The sequence below is a fragment of the Lathamus discolor genome, chromosome 2, assembly GCF_037157495.1.
Source record: "Lathamus discolor isolate bLatDis1 chromosome 2, bLatDis1.hap1, whole genome shotgun sequence".
Taxonomy (NCBI): domain Eukaryota; kingdom Metazoa; phylum Chordata; class Aves; order Psittaciformes; family Psittacidae; genus Lathamus; species Lathamus discolor.
This window is the reverse complement of record NC_088885.1, coordinates 27,671,703-27,687,575: the sequence shown is the minus strand read 5'-3', so window position 1 is coordinate 27,687,575 and position 15,873 is coordinate 27,671,703. Positions and strand designations below refer to the sequence as shown.

Sequence of the window (15,873 nt, the reverse complement as noted above, 5' to 3'; positions counted from 1 at the left end):
CACATGACTCTGAAATCTCACACTGAGGCATGTTTCCTGATGAAAATACCTACCACATTCTCAGCTCCTATAAGCAAGCAGAATAAGCATACAGAGATAGTAGCCACTTTTCCTTCACCAAGTTGTTTTCAAGAATAAAGCCAAATATGTACCTCTCTTGTTTTAGCTGTGTGCAACCAGAAGTGTCTGTTTGGAGGCAAGTGTGTATTGCCCAATGTATGCTTGTGTCGTCCTGGTTATACTGGAGTCATCTGTGGCAAGAAAATTCAGGTATGTGTAAAGTCAAAACACCATCACAAATACAGCAATTTGGGAGTCATTATCTAGTCAACTCTTGTCCAGTGAAGCAGCACGAAATATGCCAAATGTGCTTGTCCAATTTCATTTCAGTCTCCAGTCAGAGTAAATTCATAAAATTCCTAAGAGCTATTCCAGTAACTTACGGGCGGTAATACAGAACTGTTTTCAACACTTAATGTAAATTCCTTTTGTTTCAAACTAAGCTAATTATCTCTTGTCATTCCCTAAGTGGCTGCAGAAGGAGTTGATAACTATCCTCGTATAGCCAATAATCTTTTCTATCATCTGGCCCCATTTTAGGGAAGACTGTCTCACCACTGATTGTCTTAGCTTGTGTTGAGTCAAGCTCTGATCTTGACTACAGTGTCACTCAGTTCATCCCTGCTTTACACAAGCTTTCCTTATCCCCAAGTGTAACCTTGAGAATAGCATTACTTTTTTTGCATTAGAGTGAATGATGACCATTTCTGGGCTTTGTCATGTAATCTGTTGTATTCCTTTGCTTGAGTGCTGACAGCCACTCACAGAAGTAATTTAATGAAACATTTCATTACAACTAAATTTTTTGGATGTCTGGAGTAGAAAGCTTTCTGCTCTTCTTGAATCAGCTATAATGTTTCTGTTCTCTTAATTTCAACATATTTAGACACTTTCTGGTGCCAGCAGGATTCATTTGGTGGAGCTGGGACATAGCCTGGCTGATCTGAGCCCTGTATGCTGGCACTGTTCTTTTATATTCATCCTTAATTCTATGCCGCTATTCATACCTGTACTGTGTTTCCTTTTAAAAACAATTCAGTTCTTTGGTCTCCAGCGTATTCTATCCTTCCCATCTTTCCTCCTCTTAAGTACTTTGCCACATTATGTCTTTTAATGTAAAACCTATACTGTGGCTGCTAATTGTGGCATTTTTAGTGAGAAATGGGTAGAAAACAGGGAAGAGAGCAATGGTTTAACTTTCATCCAGCCTCAGTTCCTCCCAGTTAAATCTACAGGGAGTTCAGATTGTTTTTCTACTTCAAGTCAAATATATGAAGCCAATACCACTTGTTCATACACATCATGAAAATATAAAACTACACATCCTATAACGAGAAGACTATAACGTTTGCAATATGTATTTCCAAAATGTGGCCTAAAAAAAAAAGAAATAATTTTTATTATCCTCCAAAGCACTAGCACATTTTTAATCTAGAAAATACATTGCTGATCAGACAACGCTATGTCATACACTCACCAAAATGGCACAAATTCTTAAAGGAATAAACAAGCTCTATGCACAAGTTTAACCTAATGTGGTATTTTTGCACATCAGGAAAGCAGAGATTCATTGAAATTGTTTCTTAAACTTTATCATAAAACAGTGATGCATTATTAAAGTTTCTTTTTATATTTATTTATTTTTCTCTCCAAGGTACACAGACATCATGGTTGAAGAAAAAAAAGCATAACATCAGTTGCAATGCTGCATGTATGAGACTAGAAAATAGCAAAAGGGTTGAAGGCAATTGCAGAGTTTATTTAAATGAATATCCAGAAACATTATTTTAAATGATTCGTATGGCAGTCTTGAATTTCGGTTAGCTTCAAAACAATGTTACAGTCATTAAAACATATGTGTATTTCTACAATTTTTTGCTACCTCATGCAGAAACCCCAAAGCCTCTGGTTATTCTCTGGGCTCACAGATTTGATGAATGATGCAAACCCAAAATTCTGCAGTTTGTTGATGTAGTCAATGGGCCTATGAGATTTTCCTTGTGGGAACAAGATTGTAACAGCTGCCAAATGTCTGTAGGAAGGGAGGCAGCACTTCATCCCTTGTGAATGGTACCTTCTGCTTTTAAGCAGTGGTTACATACGTATTATTTGGCTGTGTGCAGAAGAAAAAAGCAGAACTATTTTTTTGTGTGTGTGTGTTATATTTGCATCAGTCTGCTGTAACGACTAGCAGCTAGTGAGGAAGAAGGGGGAACTAACAGGCTGCTAATAACAGAGGCAAGGCCACATGTCTTGTTAACCAGATGCAGAATAATTCTGATTGATTTATTATAGCAAGCCTTTGTAAACCATTTTGAGATGGCTTCCAGTAATTTTGTCTCTGAATCTCTTAAAGAACTTGGGACAATGCTTTTGGCCATGCCAAATCTTAAAATCTGAACTAGGAGGATAAATTTTCTGTACATCCTGCCATCCATATGCATCAAATCAGAAAGGTTTTGTAAAAACATCATAGAAGAATGAACTGTTAGAACATACCAGCTGCCAGGTGGGTTTTGAACAAATAAAACTCTGATTTTGTCAAAGTTTCCTACAGAGGACCACCATCATCTTCCCTTACAGCTGCGTAAGACATTTTCAGTTCCTGCCACAACCAGCTCTTGTAATAGATGCAAATATGCATTTAGCTAAGCCATTGAACTCTACTGTTTTACTTTGTTTTCTTTAAACCAGATATAAACATCACAACTTCCTGTTCTCCTGAGCAATATTCAATTTACATACACCAATTCTGTATGGGAAGAATAGAGAGCTCATTTTGCCATTTATTGCCACTGTGGGATGCTGACTGCCAGATCATAGCTGTTACCAGCTCTCTGCCTATATTTCTCCTCACCTTTTGATTGTCCTCTTAAGTCATTCTGCAAAGTAAGCTGGCACTTTGAGAGCTCAGCATTATTCCAGGATAGTACCTGATGGATTTCCAAGTGCCTGACTGGTGTACTTAAAAATGTTTTCGATTTCCCACTTGCATTCTAAGTTTCAGTGTTTCCATAGTTTCTTTCAATCTAGCATCCGAGTGGCTGGTAGCCTGATCTTCTGGGAACTGTGCTGTTATTTAAAACCTACTCCACCTGAACCATTCCCTTTCACACAACTCACAAAGATCTCTGAACAAAACCTGACTAGCTCTTGGAAATGATGCCTTAGGAAGATGCTTTGAATACACAAGGTTCTGAAAATGTTTTAAAATGCAAACACACCACTATGGCATAATCTCATACTGTAATAACCCCGTTCCATGTGCCAGTTAGAGAGGTGTTGTGCTAAAGAGAGAGATAACATCTGCCAGCAACACTGTTAATAGTACTTCAGTTAATGAGCTTGTGCAGCTCTCTAGTCACAAAGCTGAATCAATGTGTATGTGCCTTTCTAGGGTTTCAGGCTGAATAAAGGGGGGGGGTGTTTAATCATAATTTTTAGTATTTCCCATTTATTTTGAATGGTTCTAAAGGGAGAAATTACTTCTTTTATATTTTTCCAAATGCAAGCTGTGTGAACAAAAGCACATCCAGAGTTTTGCTGCAGTAGTTAAAAATTGTCAGTGCTAAGCTGTGCTATTTTCCAGCCAGCACATGATGCAGAAAAATTATGAGTACATGCCTGAAGACAAACAGCCACTTCAGAACTGGCCAGTAATTATGTAGTTAGTTGAAACTATTTTGTTACTAGATTGTCCATTGACACATGAAACTGAATTGATTGTAATTAGAAAACACGTTGCAACAATGCAACAGAATTGCTCAGTTTAAGAAGAGGCAGAAGCATATGGAGGGCTTGTGTCCACAGGCTAACAAAGTTGTTCTAAAATTGCATAATGAAATGAGTCCTGAAAGAGTTCGGGGATTTGGAAGGGGGAGGGAGAAGGGCTGCATACTGCAGGAGCTGCCATGGTTCCACTCTCATAGAATGAAGGGTAACTTGTGCCATACTGAAGATCTTACAGTGATTCTGCGCACCTTTTACAGGGTGCAGGTGTCTTCACTGAATTTTCTTGCATGACTTCTGCAAATCCTAAACAGTGCTGGAAGGTACATAGGTACATCATCCATCTCTTACCTGATTGTGCTAAAGTTGCTCTGCACACCAGTAGAAATTCTTCCAAGTGCAAATTAACTTTTGCCCTTAAAAAGACCTTTAAGGTTTTAAAAAAGAGCGGTGTAATCGATGTTTTCTGAAGGAAGGACTCTTAACCATGGAAGATAGATCTTAGACACAGGAGGTCTTAGCAAGGCCTCAGTTTCCTACACTTAAAACCATAAAAAAGTGGGCCCCATGTGAAAGGCTCTTTTTTCTTTACACAATTTAATTAGGCATTCTCAGAGCTGACAACAGAAAGCTGGTTAACATTCCCATGTACCAAAAGCAAACCCATGAATAATCAGCACAAACCCTAATGTAAATCAGTGTAACAGCTTAACCTACTTGAAAAGGTTGCTATGTCCACCTCATTACTTGACCAAATAGGACAATCTGAAGTTTAAATTTTCAATAAAACATAACACCTGGGTACATACACAAAACCAAACATGGTGCCTAGGAAGTGTTACTAATGATGAAGATAGTTATGCTGTTTCTCTTGTATAAAGGTTTCACATGGTAATGTTGGGTCATTTTATTCAACTACACAGCTCAGTTTAGCCAATGAAGGATATTCTACAGATAAACCAAGTAACTCGATTCTCATGACAGCCACTTATGGTAGAAGAGAAAATATAAATGGTAAAATGTGCACGTAAATAAATTAAAAAGAAGAAACTTCTCAGCTTTCTACGCACACTCTAAAAAGACAGGGTATCAACAACTCAGCCTATGCTCTACCCCTACAATTTTCCCAGTTGTTTTTAGTGAAAATCAGAGCATCTGTCTAAAGTGTTATGGTTAGCTCTAATAAATAAGGGAGATAATCTGTATTGGTTTTTTTTGACCTTTGAGTTGCATGCGTAACTACCTTCTCACAGCAAGACTCATCCAGCTCCAAAAATTACATGCTGTAACTATTATGAGTGGGAAACAAACAAAAGACAAGGAATAGCAACAGCTCTTACAGTAAATATTTGTAGAACTGTGTAAACAATAATCTGGGGACCTGAACTATCATTAATAATACATTCTGAGACTGTTCTACCTTAAAATAACTGCTATAAAATGCACTTTTAAACTCAAAACATAATTCTATGGTTCTATTGCGGAAATTTACGTTACATTGCTTTAAAACAATACCAAAAAAAACCCAGCGGAACTCCCTGTAGCCAGTAGATGGTGCTACATTCAAGCAGTGTTTCTAAAATACGCCATCAAAACGCTGATTATTTCCCTCAGTCATTTCAGGGAACTGTTTAAATCAGCATTTGTACTGGCCTGCTCAGAAACACCAATTACAGGCCTCTCTTACTGACGGCTTCTGGTTTCAGGCTCCTAATGATGCTGATGCCTCTTGGCTTCTAATCATCATTATTGTCACTTTTGGCTTTATTAGTAGAAGACAGTCTCTTCAGGAACAATACTGAGATGATATGCTGCTTAGCATTTACATACTTTTGCTCATTTACTCTGAAATTTCGGGTCTGAGGCAATTAATCTTTTTCTAGTCACTTCCCTGCAACCAGTATGTCATCTAAGGTATGCGGTTTAACTTTGAATTTCTAAATTATGGCATTATTATTGTAGTGAACTGTGATTGATACAGACAAAGAATTTCATCATCATAAAGCCTGCTCCAGAAGCATTGATGAGATCTTCTTGTTCCATGCATGAAAACCATATTTTTCCACCAGCATGTCTGAAATACCCAGTGTATCACAACAGCAGCAGCACAAAAACCACAATCCTCTTGCTCTGTCTCCTGCCCCTGGCCACAAAACCTGCACAACACACGTCTGTGGCAGGTTTCATCTGAACCAAACGCAGCAGCCTTCAAAGCAAGGGCAGATTAAGGTTTCTCAGCTACACTGCACAGCGATTTCTTGTAACAGAAAATGGTAGGATCAGGAACTAAACCATTGTCCTTGATTTGCCCTCCATATGCTTGTGTTCTTGTAGAGAAGATTGGTAACTGAGAAGACCCCATTTCCTTTGCTTCTTGTCAATGCTGGGTGGCTTGCAATCCCTAGAGAAACATCTCCACATAAATCACTCTGCTTATGAAAGCTACATGTTCTGGTAAGGGAGCTTGTACACTGATACAATGTTGTTCCTTCAAATGAATTAAAATAATACATAGGCAAATGGAGTAAAATAATGCATGGTTAAAATTCTCCCACCAAAAATTCCAGTTTCACCTAGAAGACAATGAAAAATCAATCGAGTCCTCAAAATTGATTTGGGCAGCATTCAGAAAGTTGACTGATTTAACTTGCACATTCTGGCAAAACCTTCCTCAAGTGTAGCATCCAAGAAAGCGCACAAATGAGACATGAAGCAGTGAATGTAGGAGTCTCGCTCTGATCTGCAGCTCTCGCTCTGATCTGCAGCCCATTCCAAAGGCTGCAAAACCTAAATGAGGACAAACTGGAACACGTCCGGAAAACAAGTCTCAGCATCCTCCATACAGGTGATCTGTGGCAGACATGGCTTTTCCTCAGGGCCAGTCTGTAGCCTCCCATTGTATTGCTCATGTAGCAACACAATCTTGAATAGGAATTAATCATCAGTGTCTATCTACAGCTCCGGAAGGGAGATTGGGAAGTGTGTTTATCTCACTGGGATGAGGAAAAGAAATAATTGGAAGTTGAGCAATGATCAGATAATATGATTGTAGAAGCAGTCAAGATAAAGACTCTCTTCATGTATCAATATGGATTAAGCTTTTAGAAAGTAACAGTAGAACTGTCTGCACAAGTACTGTGTTTTGTTTTTCTAATACTGCTTAACTGATCAAGATCCAAATCAGATTGAGGGGAGGGGCAGGAAGCATACATAAAGCGATAACCGAAGTTTTAATACGATGCTTTGCACTTTGCTGATGTTCCAGAAAGATGCAAACTCTGCAGCTTTATTTTTGCAACTCTGTAATCTTATTGAAGGTAAATTATACTTGAATTAACATCCACTTCTGATAATCTGAATCAAGTCAGTTTTGTTTCATGGGCTTTTTAAAAACACATCACTAATGTAACGCAATAATTCTGTTCAAAGGGAAAAAAATAAGAAAGAACATAGATCTACTCTGAAGTACTTTATTTGAAGAGTAAATTTTATTTCAAGGTCAGTTTTATCAACCAAGACATAATACTTCTGGAAAAATGAGAACAGAAAGAAACATGTGCCATACACTACACACACTTGGATACTTATAACAGCTTTGTTACAATCAGCAGTACTTTTCTTTCATACAGAAAAGCATTTACTTAATATACTGAAGACAAATATCTGAAATCAATTAATTACCATGTTTGTTCTAAGGTCTCCCACTGCAGCAGACTTCATCTCTGTGTGAAGAGTTACATGAAGAAAACACAGCTTATCTTTGCGGAAGTTGCTTCATTCCTTCCTTTTCTTTGTACACTGTAGACCAGAGTAGGGCAGTCGGCATCTGCACACGTTAGGAGCTATGCATTTTCCTCCGTGTTGACAAGGTATTTTACATACAGCTGCAATGAGACACCAGATACACAGTATGTCTCAGCACAACACAGGATCATTTTTCTTCTCTGTGTCACTGTGCTAGCAGAATTGTTCCCTAGTGACCGCACTGGTACAGTGTAAATAAAAGCATAATGGAAGAACTGAAAACCAATGCCTCCCGAGTTATGGCACCGTGGCCCTCACTGGAATACAGCCACAGTACGTGTAGCTTTATTCATGCTCCATTTCCCTTTTAAAATACTATCATTTCTGTTGTTCTTTACAGCACAGGCTATTTTTTAGATGGATGCCTCCATGAAAGTGAGGCAATGATAAAAATTCCTGCTGAAACTTACTCAAGGTGGTTCTTGGATCCACATCCATGAGGAAACAGTTGCCATGTCCTAGATTTCTGTTCCCCCATAGGAAGGGCAGGGGAGGACTAAGCAGGCACAGCTTCAGTTCTCCCCAACTAGTTCAGTTAACAGTTATCCCCTAACACCAGTTAATATGCCAGGGGCTGCAATTTTCTTAGGAGCACCTGCACAAACAGAAGCCATACTGGATGCAAACCTAGTCGGCTCAGGAATAGTGATGGTTCTGACATGAAGAATCTGAATACTTCTACCATTAGTGTTGGTGCAGGGAATAGAGTTGAGCATTTTGTAAGTTCTTTGCATCATCCATACTTACCTTTTAATATCACCCTCTATCTCAATACACTGATGAATATGAAGGACAGGCATTTTGCTGATCAAATGGGAATCCTAAAATATTATTTGTTAATGCTTACTTGACTATATACATAATATATATTGGAGAAGAACTAAGAATAGCTGCTTTGGATTCCCACAGGAACACAAAAAATTGAAATGCAGAGGACTTCATCTGGAGACTCTGCACCCATGATAACCAGTTTAAAAGCAGTGTTTCATTGAGCTTTCTCTCAGTCTCATGGAGAGCAAAATTTCCATTTTTACAGTCTTGGGATTAGTATCTTTAGCATCAGGGTAGTGCTGATATATGCATAGAAAGCCCTGCCCAGGAAGGGTAGATTAAAGTTTTTGTAATCATCATCTGGTTTTGTGAATCAGAATTTGGGAAAATGCAAGTGTTTTTTCAGCAAGAGTGTCAGCCAGTACTAATCCTGATTATAGCCAGCTTCCTCTTTTAAGAGCATCTGCAGTTGGTTCTGCCAACTAATCCTCAAAGTGAGAAACAAGTTTCAGTCGTCCATGTCCATAAAACTTAATGAAGTTTCTAACCCACATCAGTAGTGACAGTGAAAATGACCATTTTCAGTTCTTTTTACTGGGGTCTTGGCTTACAGAAAATATTTAAGAAAAAATGACAAGACATACCAAGAAATGAATTTGTTCACACCTAAAATCTGAATCTGAATTTAAAGTGGTGAATTTCTGTCTTTCTGACCAAAATGTCTTCTTCTGCAAAAAGAAGGCTTTCAAAGATATCTTCTGTAAAGCCATCTACTCTTTATGGGTACTTGTAAGCTCCCTAGTGTGCAGAAGCAGCTCTCATTTACTATTCTGAAGACACTTTCCTAGCACCTTTGTTAAGCACTGAAGATCTGAACCCTATACTGGCAAATCAAACAAGTACAGAAAAAGATAGATGAAAAATGTCAGAAGTCATTTACCTAAGTGACATGCTCCACCAACCCATCCAGCTGGACAGCTACAAATCCCAGGAGCCACACAAGCTCCATTATTCCGACAACCTTGAGGACAAATTGCTAGAAGAAAAGAATGGGCAAGTCAGCAGGATTTATAAAACTGGTATAAAAGAATCCTGACAGAATGAAAGATTCAGGATGATACAAATTAAAATAGCAAAACACATTTTCTTCCAGGCCAGATACTCAACTGGTATAACTCTAAAGGCATTTTCAGGACCACAGAAGGAGAAAAAAAAACCACAAACTTATGTACTGTGTTAAAAATTTTGGTTTAAATACTAACAGACGTACGCTTTAATATAAAGTAATTTGATACAATTTTACGTGAGTCTGTACTAATAATGAATATCCTTCATTTCTGTAGTAATGCAATGACATTTCCATAGTTACAAGTCTCTTAATGCTTATAAAATGTTTTTGTTACTGCAGTTGTATTTTCAATTAATATAAATATTTCCATGAATGTAGATACCCACCTTCTTGGCATCTTGATCCCGTCCAACCAGAAGCACAAAGGCACTTCACAACTCCATTGACAGAGATGCATTCCCCACCATTCTGACAGCCTCCTTCACAGCTTACTGCAAAGAATAGCACAGTGCAGTTCAGAAGCAGCATAGGACTTCAAATAATTACCTTTAAACAGCTGGTCCGCCATCAACTACTTATTTTACTATGTATGCAAAGACTAAACTTTCAACTATTATGAGCGAGGCACAGTTCTGTAAGGAGTGAGTGAGGATGACAGAGCCACATCTGCAAATGCCAATTCAAAATGCAGTTAAAATTAAGGATTCACTTAAAAGCTTGTTGAGCGTTTAGCCTGAGAGTACCAACAAACAGACATGCTTATTGCTATGGCACACTTCTCCCTCCCCAGCTGTGAACCAACTGTTCATCACCTACACCACAGTAACTACTAGCATGCATGTTCTTATTAATCTTGCCAAATCACAGCTGGTAAGCCAGTAACATGTGACCAAGGATTCACATATTTCCTTACCTGACAGGACCTATACATAACAAGAGGAAGAAAAGAAGGGGATATTACTTTGACAAATGAGCCTATAAACATAGTCAAGTTGAGGGGTGCCTTCCCAAAGGTCAGCTAAGTCAGCCTCGTCATTCCAGATTTGTTCTACACATCAAAGCCCTGAAGGCCTCATTAATGAAGTGTTATTTATGCCAGACATATGACTGGTATCAACTGTGGTGTGCAGCATGTTTGAAATATGGCATAATTACTGTTCTGTACAAGCAAATACATCCTTTCATAAGCTTGAATGTAAATGTATACACCACATTCACTGTATTGAAGAGAAACAACTATCCTTCATTATAATGACAGACAGTTGGTATGTCTGCTTGATACTTGGTAGGAAAAAGTATCTTTCCCAAGTTTTGAGCATGATTTCAGCTAAAGGATATTTGGCACAAATACTGAAAATACAAGGACACACAAGTCAACTCCAGCACAGCTAGCAAAGCTCTTCAGAGCTTGTCCGCATATTTCTTTGTCATACATTATAAGTTAATGCGCTTAATACTGACTGTATATGATCGATCATGGTGACTGGGAGAAGTGCCTGAAGACTACAGGAAAGCAGGCATCAGTCCGATATTCTAGGACAAACTGGACCACACAATCACAGGCTGAGGAGTCCCAAATTAATTTTCTCTGAATTCAAACTCCTTGTCCTTCCAAGCTACCACTTGTTGGCTCTTACTCACCTTTATGACAGTATCTACCCCCATAGCCAGGTGGACATCTGCATTTTCCAGGTCTGAGGCACTCCCCACCATTTTTGCATTTTGGATAACATGTTGCTGTAAGAGAGAGAAAAAAGGCAAAGCTTAGGTAAATATTGATGAGGCTTACCAAAGTTACTATTTCAGTACGTAAGAAATTCACATTATTTTAGTCTCTAAGTAATCAGTTTGTCTTCACATTTCCTAAGATATATTTGCCCTGCATATTCTACATGAGTTGAAATGGTTTCTCTTACAGACAGCATTCCACCATTTTAAGCTTTTAAACGCTCAAAACTAAGGAAGCTTTCGGGTGACATAGAGGACGGGCAGAAGAAAAAGCCATATTAAGCAGGAACACAGCTGGGCTACCAAAGAAGCTTTCCTCACCTGTCATTTCTTGACTTCAGTTATCAAAAGAGGTGATAAGAAAAAATCATTTAATTAAAAATGCTGCAACTTAAAGAGCATCTTCTGATTCTTACATTTCACTCTTTACTGGATTCCTGCAAGTGTCTCCAGAAAAACTACATGCTTATTTCCTCATACCCCTTCTCTAAAATGTCTCTAGAAGCCAGCATTTCCTTTTACTCCACCCTCTTCTTTTTTGCCTCAGCTTCCCTTTCGGAGACATACAGTGTAAGTCTAGAAATCATCTGAGATAAATGTAAGCTTTATCATAATTGTAATTATATGTTGGGAGAAAAACATCTATGAAAAACATCACAATTTGTGATGATCATTGCTGGTATCTTGGACAGGTTGAATAAGGCACAAATAAAAATCTTCATTTTACTAAATTCTGGGTATGTCCAGTCAGATTGCAAATAAACTGCCTATAGCAGAGATCTCCTTGCTATTCATAAATCACTTCTGAATCAGCCCTGGTGTTTGAGAAATCATTTGTTTATTCACACACAACTTTTAGAAACCCATGTGTTTGAGAGTCTCATCTGGATTAACTGCAGGTGTGAGATGAGTTCTCTACACCGCATTGCTTTATATTTTCTAGATGGGTGAGAATGCTGAAACAGAGGCAAGAAAAGGGAAAAGACAAGCCATGAATAACCACACTGACTTTGCCCTTGTACACTTATAGCACTCTGAATCAACCCAATTGAAGAACAGAGGATTTTTCTCATCTTCTCGCAGGAAGAGTATTTGCATGCAAATACACAGACTTGTAAGAAAGAACCACTCAACACTCAGGTCTTCATGACTGGTTTCAGTTCTTTGGAAATGCCATACTAGAGCTTGCAACTTAACTAAAACTCTGTGTTATTTCACATAGTTTTCAGTTCAGTTCTCTTGACAGAACAAGCTATGAAGCTTCATTTATCCAAATTTATTTCTACATTGATGACCTTATCAGAGCAAGCATTCATTAGTTCCCCTGACAATTCCAGACAGTTCACCTCCCTAGCTCAAAATCAGATCTAAATCTCCAACAACCTTTCCGATCTCCTCTAAATCCAAAAATGTCTAGGATCCAACAGTTGTTTGGAACAGTGCATACAGCATAGCTATTCATCCCCACTATGCAGTGCATTAGTGATACATCATTTGTCACCACCTGCTAGCCTTAGCTTCTAAATAAAAGAACGTTCCATGAATGGTTACAGTGCTGAATGAAATTTCCAACATCCTATTTCAGAGTTAAAAAAAAAAAAAACAAAAAACAACAAAACACAAAAACTCAGTGAAGGACATTGAGAACTAGAACAAATGTTGTACAAATTATATTACCTCTTCACACAAGATGTGTGAAGCAAAAGAACTCCTACTATTGAGTGACTTTTAGCAGTTAATAGCCACAATGCTCTGCAGTTAAACTTCTGAAGAAAGGAATAAGAAATCCAGCACATTATATTAAACAGGGTATAAACAAAAACTCTTTCCCCAGTGTTTACTTTTGCATACTGCACTATTGAAAGAGGGAAGATTTAGATTAGATATAAGGAAGAAAGAAGTTCTTTGCTGTGAGGGTGATGAGGCACTGAAACAGGCTGGCCAGAGGAGCTGTGCCTGCCCCATTCCTGACAGTGTTGAAGGCCAGGTTGAACGGGACTTGGAGCAACCTGGTCTAGTGGGTGTCCCCATCCATGGCAGGGGGGTTGGAATTGGATGAGCTTTAAGGTTTTTCTAACCCAAGCCATTCTATAATTTTCGAAAATACTGTCTCCCTTTGGAAGCCAACAGGAACAGACTTCAGTTCACCTAGCTTTACATCTCCTGCCATGGAAATGGGAGGTGCAGATGACTAGGTGGGTCAGGTATTACGTATGAAGTAAATTCCAGTATTTTTTACAATCACAACATATTCTAAATAAACAAGAGATCCAGAAAAGAACCTACTTCCTGCACACTTTTTTTATCTTTTAATTAGTCCTGTGCTCACTAATCACACCCAGTTTACCACTTCAACGTTGCTGAGGCTCAGAAAGCTGCCAGCCTCTAAAAGCACCATGCCTTTTCTCGGGGACATGTTTAAGCATACACAGCAAAAATAACAAAATTAAACCAATGCCAAAGCCTGTCCAGAAAGAGGACATTTACCCAATGTCCATGTGGTAAAGCACTACCTACAGACAATACAGCCATTTCTGATGGCTGGGTCTACTCACCTACATGTGTGCCTGCATACAGGAGCTGGCTCCTGGGTGCACTCTACCAGTTCGCTATCGTTGCCTCGCCTCACCAGAAACTGAGAATCTTTACCCCTCTTCTTCCACCACTGCACCTGATTTACACCCTCCGCAGCATCTAGCCACCAGCCTCCCACACTAGATCCAAATCCAAGCTCTTCAGGCCTTCCCAGAGGGATGGCTTGTGGGAAGGCTGATGGATCAGACACCCGGCACAGGTGCTCGTGCCCAGGCCTGCTCAGGCCAAGAGGCATGCCCAGGGACCACTACCAAGGACCAAGTCCGCACAGCAGCGGGCAGGCTGCCGGAGCGGCCTGGGGCTTCTCATCCTGCCCCCACAGCCCCTCTCCCACCATCGCCCGCGCCGGCCCCGGGACCCCATACAACGCCACGTACGCCCGCCCCGCGGTGCGTTACCGTGCTGGCAGAGCTCGCCCTCGTAGCCCTTGGAGCAGAGGCAGGTGCCGTTGCCGAGGCAGAGCCCGCCGTGCTGGCAGCGCGGGCTGCAGGCCGCCGGCGGGCCGCCGCCGAAGGGCAGAGCCGCTCCGCGGGCAGGCAGGGCGCGGGTGCCGGCGTCGCCGCCGCGGCACAGCCCCCAGAGCGCCAGCCACAGCAGCAGGCGGGGCAGCCCCGTCCCGCCGCCGCCGTCCCGCCGCGCCATGGCCCGGCAGCCGCTGGCTCGGGCAGCTCGCTGCGACCCGCTCCGCTCCGCTGCCCGCGGCCGCCTGCTCTGCGCTCGCTCCCCTTTCAGCCCCGCTCCCCCACGCCCCCCTCGCTTTTCCCCTCACAGTCTTTCCCACTCCTCCGCCTCCTCACCCCCACCTCAGCGCCGGCCCCCTCTCGCCTCGCCGCCCCCCGCGGCGTGTCACGGAGGGTGGAAGCCCCTCCCGGGCCCCGGGAGTCTGCAGGCCCCGAGCCTGCCGCGGGCAGGGCAGCAGCCCGTGGGCAGCCATTTACCAGGGGTGATCCGCACGGAGGCCGAGGGGTCTGCCTTCGCACGAAGCCTCAAAGCGGGCCCCGCTGCCTGCCAGCCCTTCTGCCTGTTTATAGACGGCACAGCTCTTGCCACATAGCAGCCAACCTCCCTCTTTGCCACCTTACACGTTCTCTGATCTCTCTTTAAACCTGAATATCGTGTCACAACATTCGAAGGGTGATTTGAAAGATAGGACTGACGAACCCACTGCCACTTTGCAGGTGGGAAAACAGGAGGAACGTGGGTTTCCTGCTGCTGTCTCATCCAGTGTGCCATCTCCGGGAACGGCTTGAATACAGTTCTGTGGCAAAATAGCAATATACTTCAGTTCAATTGTGAAAATATCCTCAGTTGCAAAAATACAAGTGGAAATGATCAGAAAACACTCCCCCCCCCCCCCCCAAAAAAAAAAAAAAAATAAAAAATTTCCTACCTTTCAGAAGCTTTTCCTGTCATCTTGAATGTTTCCCAGAGAAAGCACACACCTTCGATGGCAAGACTGAGCCCAAGAGAATCTTTTCAGATGAGTTTGATTGGCCAGTAGTGATTAGAGGATGGTACAAGCACCTATAGAAAGCATCTACAAAGAAGTGGCATAAACCTCATGCCTTTTGAAAAATTAAGGGAAAAGCAAGTCCGTCTTCAACAGTGAGAGCTGACTTTGAATTCGTTTTGCGAATGCCACAAAACTGCTGTATTTGTTGTCTAGATGAAGCGGTAGTGTGATCTGGTAACTGCATTCACTTTGACTGGAAATTAGACTTTGTGTAACTGCCTCATAGAATAAATGGCGAAAGTACTTCTGTCAGAAAACTTTCTTTGATCCTTTTTCACACCTACAGTGTGGGACATATGGTTCCCAGAGGGAGCAGAGCACGAGGCAAAGCTGTTACTGATAGCATTAGGTGCTGTCTGGCTTCTGACAAAGGTTAGGGCACATGTAACATGCTTTTGCAAGACGGCATTTAGCCTTTAAAGGAGCAAAGTAACATGTTACATGATTAAACAAGAGAACTCGAGAAGTGCAACACTAAATAATTGCCTAAAATGGGCCCTGTTCCCCTCTTGCTTATGCCTAAGCAACCAAAGCAAGTTTTAGTCCATACATACATACAGTTAATTCATCCTGTGCAAACCCATGTTGCAAATATCCTTTCATG

At 41.0% G+C, this 15,873-nt stretch overlaps 2 protein-coding genes across 2 annotated transcripts in view; one reads left to right on the top strand and one right to left on the bottom strand.

Annotated features, from left to right (window-relative positions):
• The window catches only part of VWDE (von Willebrand factor D and EGF domains), a 33,233-nt gene extending 32,881 nt beyond the window's left edge, over window positions 1–352 (top strand). Inside the window, exon 29 of the mRNA XM_065666226.1 lies at window positions 167–352. Within this exon, the coding sequence (XP_065522298.1) occupies window positions 167–327 (161 nt within the window). The 3' untranslated portion in view covers window positions 328–352. The remainder of the gene's footprint in view (window positions 1–166) is intronic.
• A 6,893-nt stretch (window positions 353–7,245) lies between these two features.
• LOC136007840 (von Willebrand factor D and EGF domain-containing protein-like) lies at window positions 7,246–14,480 on the bottom strand. Its single transcript, XM_065666225.1, has 5 exons — window positions 14,155–14,480; window positions 11,075–11,170; window positions 9,820–9,924; window positions 9,305–9,400; window positions 7,246–7,673 (listed from the first exon to the last, which is right to left on the bottom strand). The coding sequence occupies exons 1-5, from the start codon at window positions 14,396–14,398 to the stop codon at window positions 7,564–7,566; spliced, it is 651 nt and encodes a 216-aa protein (XP_065522297.1). The 5' UTR covers window positions 14,399–14,480; the 3' UTR covers window positions 7,246–7,563.
• Window positions 14,481–15,873: the final 1,393 nt, after the last annotated feature.

Coding starts and splice junctions, on each gene's coding strand:
- LOC136007840 (XM_065666225.1), bottom strand. CDS start 14,398: ATGGCGCGGCGGGACGGCGGCGGCGGGACGGGGCTGCCCCGCCTGCTG. Junction 11,171..14,154: donor GGGCGAGCTCTGCCAGCACG/GTAACGCACCGC, acceptor TCTCTCTTACAG/CAACATGTTATCCAAAATGC. Junction 9,401..9,819: donor GGGATCAAGATGCCAAGAAG/GTGGGTATCTAC, acceptor CTTTTCTTCTAG/CAATTTGTCCTCAAGGTTGT.